Raw genomic sequence first — 6000 nt, 5'->3', positions numbered from 1 at the left:
CAACTCACTTTCCGGGCAATCCAATATTTTGGAAATCGTACGTTAGCGCCAAGATTGCTATATCATTTAATTGTATTATTTGAACAAGATTTGGAAAACGCATCTTAGCGGCAACTTGACTCCAAAGCTGAAAAGGGTAATGATGAATGAATTTTCATGTTTATAATGCAAATGAGGGGGAATGATTGTTTCTTTTTTAACTTTTGCTATACGTACATTTATTAATACGTTTTCATGTATATCTTTTTATAATTGGGTTTTATCAGGTTTTAGGTTCTTAAAAGTAATGATTACGAATTAAATCTTGGCAGCACCAAAACAAGAACTCATAACATGCATTTTTATATGCTCTACATCCACCTATTACTGAAACATATTTAAATGATGCAAAACATTAGTAAAGCTCTAATATGTTTGTATTGTTTCATTCAAAATTATATTGATCTTTGAAAATAATTATGACGAAAGAAAACATTTTACCTGGTGGGTCCACTGATACTTTAAACATAAAATTAAATATAAAAACATAAGATTTAGCTATAAAGTCTTCCACAGAGGGAGTATGAATTTTGAATACAATTGGGTAACTTCCATTTAAAATACTCACTCCAGTTGTGAAAGCCAGGTAAAGCCATAATAAAGAGGTAGTATGGGTTTCAAAATGATTAACACTAACCATTTAACTTTCAAAAACATACTCCCTTTGTGGAAAATATTTCCAGAATCTTCCACAAGTGTAGTATGTGTTACAACTAGAATAGCCCAATGCATTGTCGTTGAATGTTCAAGAGTGGTGATATTGGTCCTACTGCAAAATAACCAAAATGTTAAAATAATATATATTTTGCATTTTTGTCTTATAGCATGTTACCGAGAAAAGAAGACACATCTATTTCTCCTTACATTATATATAAAGAACAATTGATTATTGAGATCAGAAAACAGCCAATGATACAACCATAGGTATAACAAATTTGCATATTAATTATATATACCTCATTTTATACAAAGACTTAACGACAAAATGTTTGCTACCCATCAAATTTGATATCTACATTGAAAAGTTTGTCTTTCTTTTTTTCAAATGAAACTTTGTATCCTCTTCAAATAACCTGAATGTATTGTTTAATGGTCTTTTATAAACATCTTCTGCTTCTTCTTCTTCTTCTTCTTCCTTGGTTGTGTAGGATCATCGATCTACAAATTATATTCATGTTATGTGGCATTTTAATGTACCAATCTTGTCCATAACAGCCGGTATCTCATTTTAAGCTTTATATGTAAGGATACTTGTACAACAACATACATACTTTGCACTTTTCTATATTTCTATTATACGTAAAAGCATGAATAGCGCCGGATTTGATCATCTCTCTTATCAATCATCATATATCTTGCATTAAGCTTATATTTTAGACAATAAAATGGGAGGTATTATTGTTGTACAATTTCATTTTCTCTATGGGATCAATCTATATCTCACTATTTTTCCTCATCAAATGGCATTTTCCTGGAGTATGAAATCTGCGTGGCGCTAAAACGTCGCTGCAACTCTGTTGTACCAACGAGTCACAAATAAAGTGTTGGAATTTGAGCCTGTCAAAGCGAGGAAAAGAACCAAAGCAATTATTGGCAGTGGTTTCCTGCATTAGCTTTCCATGAGTCGCTTATTGCCTTTACACTCGGTATTATATGTTTCAATGTCATACAACACTCCTGCATTTCTTAATATAATCTTACTTCGCTCATAGAGCTATCTTTTTGAATTCAGTTGCACATAATGCGTTTCTTTGGACTCATTACTGTGATGATTTTTAGTGTTTTTAATAAATAATAATAAACATTTAACCACAACTTGTTTACTAGCGTCTTCCTCATTGAAGCCAGTGCACAGGAGGATAATTATTGCACTATATACATCAAGTGCACGTTGATAATTTCTCCAGTGTATTAATTTCCTGGTTTAACAACAAAGCAACGATAACGTGACTGTAGTTTTTCCATCACCAGGCACGCCGTGTAAGAGTTGGCATTCTAACACGCATGTAGCATTTATTCATTCTGCATTACGCTTAATCTCTACGTAAGTTTTGTTTTGCTAGTTTATACATATTCCAAGCAAGATTGCTTGTTGGAATAATGCGAGTACCCGCACTGCCCTATGACTGTGCCCCGGGCGTGCCGCAGGGAGAAATAGTCAATCTCTGAGAGTCATCTCACAGCGGAAACACCACCATCTGCTGAGGTATATGAGCAACTGCACACAAGAAGATGTAAGGACGTATGGATGGTACTACGACATAGCTACGTCATATAAATGACTGGTTAATATTGGACAACTATCCAACCAACATACGTATTCTAGCGCACACCTATTTCACTTCACTTGTAATGATTTAAGAGGCCACGCTTGTACAGAAAGGTGAAAAGCAGCGCCTTGTAATAGCAAACTCTACCGGAGCCTCGCTAGCTTTGCGTATCGAGTAGGGCTCTTGACTAACGGCTCTGCAGGAAATTTTGTTATTCTGTAACAATTCTTTGATACGATTATTCTGGACAGACGTTAGACATGGAGGTTTTCAAATCAGGGTTGTCAAGTGTTTGGCGGAATACGACGGGTGTATTTCGTGATTGTTTTCCACAACGAGTACAAGAAGACACATTGCCGATCATCTCTGATGAAGAAGAAGCAGCTATGATTGCTCATAGAAAGTCTCGTGGAAGATTAGCTAGGCTTAGTGGGGCTGTGTGTGGAATAGAGTTTTGTTACGCTGCTGAAACAGCATTTGTTAGTCCTGTGCTACTTCGCATAGGGATACAGGAACGGTTTATGACAATGATCTGGTGCCTCAGTCCATTGCTAGGATTCTTTACAATGCCTGTGCTGGGTTCTGCTAGTGATCGCTGTCATTCTAAACTTGGACGCCGAAGACCATTTATTCTACTGTTGTCTGCTGGGATCGTCATAGGCTTGATTCTAGTACCTTATGGCTATCGAATGGGAACCATATGTGGTAAACCTCATAAGGATGATTATAATGACATCACTTCACCCAACCCGTTGGGACCGATAACACTATCGGCAAATGACTCAGACACCTCACCTTCGCCAACTCTAGAGAATGTCTCCATGAGTCTGATCTACGAAGCAATGCCAACCGTAGTCCATGTTTGCAGCACTGTGTTCACAATTATTGGTGTTGTGTTGCTGGATTTTAACTGCGATGCTTGCCAGTCTCCGGCAAGGGCTTATCTTATTGATGTCACTGACCCAAGCGATCACGCAAGAGGATTAGCGACGTTTAGCTTTATGGCTGGTCTTGGAGGTGCTGTTGGATATATGATCGGTGGAATACCTTGGAAACCTCCTGAGGACAACGACCCAATAAGCGGACAGGTGCGAGTAGTGTTTGGCATAGTATTAGTTATCTTTATTTTTGCCGTTGCTTTGACAGTCACGTCTGAAAGAGAAAAGACATTATACGAACTATATCCACATGAAAGGAGGAAAAAGAAGAATTATAATGAAATGGAAAACAATCGAGAACGCGTGGAAATGGGTATTCTAGAACCACAAAAGACTTATGGCTCTCACAGGGAAGGAATTATGCCAGGTACAGAAGCTATGGAGACCACAGACAGGGCAAATCACATTTCCAACCACGTTCCTATTCCAAACGGCACTCAACGGACGCCAAGATACCAAACGGTTTCGAGTCATCAGACATGGAGTCCATTGCTACCAAAGATTCGGGAGATATAGAAGAATTTGAAAAAGATATAACAATGATGACATATATTCTCTCCATCGTCTTCATGCCAAAATCTCTTCGAATCCTCTGCATCACTCATCTGCTGGGATGGATGTCGCTGCTATGCTATTCATTATACTTCACAGACTTTGTAGGAAGAGCAGTCTACGGTGGCGATCCATATGCACGACCTGGGTCCTATAAGAGGAATTTGTATGCAGAGGGTGTACGGATGGGGTCTATAGCTATGGCTATGTACTCGGTAACCTGTTCGATCTGTTCCTTCATGGTAGACAAGATCATCATACGGTTTGGTAAGTTTTATCATGTTTACTTATTGTTTATGTATATTTGTGAATTTCCACGATAGATTTATATTTTATATAATATTTCCTTCTTTTATCTTCATTATTTTAAAGCCAGATGTTGGATGTATACGACCTTTGTCGTCTATATCTACAGAGACATCTGGTTTTTGCAAATGATTTACTCATAATGAGAGTAATTTTATAATTAGCTTTCAGATACAAGAATTTCTTGTTAAAATTGCCGTGCAAATTTGCATAAATCAGTAATTGACCATCATTGATCCGTAGACAAGATATAATTAGCCTTTATCGTTGAATGATTTCAGTAGTTGTCACTATGAACCACAATGGCCTCATCCTAATGGCATAGTTCAATAACCTCAAATAAACAATCGCAGTGCAAAATTTGGGGTTATCTGAATGGGTGACTCTATCCGCAATACACACTACCTATGTGGAAGATTAAGGCAATGTCTTCCACAGGAGATGTTTAGGTTGCAACTGGAATATGTTGCCCATTGTTGTGCCGTGTAATGTAATTAACTGTTATATCGTGGATGACTCTTAATCTCTATAAAAAGGCATAACTAAATTTATGGTCAAGTATTAGATAGACATTTCCAAGTGGACAACATTGAGCAAATTGGTCGCCAGTCAATATTATTCATAGAGGAACCAAAAGTTGTACTACCGTCATTGGAATTTGAGCTTACCATGGAAGTACGTCTGGATTTCCCAGAAGAAAGACCAAACTAGTGTTACTGTGATAGGTAGTGTATGGATGACCAAAAGCTCTAGCTAGCATAACCCTTTACATCCGACTATTTTTTCACTGATTGGCAATGAGTCAATTTCGATCCTATGTTTCTTTCAATGATTCGCTAACAAAATCGTACTTTTAATTCTTCTTTGTAATAGGTCAGATTTAGGTCCGTATACCATGCAACTTTTGGCTAATAGATATACGCTTTTAAGCGATGGTCTCACCCAAAAGACATGGTCTCGCAAGTCAGGTTCTTAAGTACCCATCAGTAAATCGTGAATCATTTCAAAAGCATTCATTTTTTTGGTCGTACTGTGATTTATCATTGTAATCATTGTGCGGCACTTTAAGTGCGGTACTTAAAAGTGCCCACGCCGAAAGTTTTCGTTCCCCACCAGAGGGCGTGTTCTTGCATCCCTTCCCATGCGCATGCGCAAGTGACATTATACTTGAAAAAACAAGTGTGCTTTGTGTATTCAAATTCTTCACGGTTGTGGATAATTATTTTTACTTATTTTCATTATATTCTCTAAACGTAAGAATAGCATTATCGTTTGTTTATATTTTTAGTAATTGATAGCACACTGTTAATATCATCGTACACATGATTGATAAAACTAGTATTAAAAGTTGAATATATTCTTGATTAAGAACATTAGCTTACATAACTAAGGGCTAGCAAAATTGATAATTTTGTAAGCTAATATACCTTATCTCTAATGTATTTCATTTAATCCTTATTATTTTCTCTATTTTTATCATATCCACTAAAAGTAACAGAGGCATATTATTTCGTTATATTGTTAACAATTGATAATCATGATAATACACTCTGTTCATATTATCGAAGACATGGGTGATAACTAGTTGTATTCAAATTGTATTTTTGATTAAGATAATTAGCGTACACAATGAATGGAAGCTAAACTATGAAAGCTAATGCAAGTTATCTAGATATTTTTTTAAAATTTCAAATGAATAACTATTCTATTCTTAAATACTACGACCAAATGCCAACATTAAGATGTAACGTATCTATATTGCTGATAATACAAATTAATAATATACCCCACAAAACGGAATTTAATTATATTGGTGGTGCATTGTGGGTAATGTAGTAGCCTGTGCAATTATTGCACACTCTTTTACGTGTGAGTTTCCTATATTTAGCTCAGCC

The 6000-nt window shown here is 36.3% G+C and overlaps 1 protein-coding gene across 1 annotated transcript in view; it reads left to right on the top strand.

Annotated features, from left to right (window-relative positions):
* Positions 1 to 2105: 2105 nt before the first annotated feature.
* Positions 2106 to 6000, top strand: part of LOC140168195 (membrane-associated transporter protein-like) — a 95860-nt gene continuing 91965 nt past the window's right edge. The window contains 2 exon segments of the mRNA XM_072191523.1: positions 2106 to 3677; positions 3680 to 4066. Coding sequence (XP_072047624.1) covers positions 2570 to 3677; positions 3680 to 4066 — 1495 coding nt within the window. The 5' untranslated portion in view covers positions 2106 to 2569.

Source organism: Amphiura filiformis, chromosome 13 (genome assembly GCF_039555335.1).
Source record: "Amphiura filiformis chromosome 13, Afil_fr2py, whole genome shotgun sequence".
Classification (NCBI taxonomy): domain Eukaryota; kingdom Metazoa; phylum Echinodermata; class Ophiuroidea; order Amphilepidida; family Amphiuridae; genus Amphiura; species Amphiura filiformis.
The sequence above is the reverse complement of the archived record's forward strand: the minus strand, read 5'-3'. Positions and strand labels throughout refer to the sequence as shown.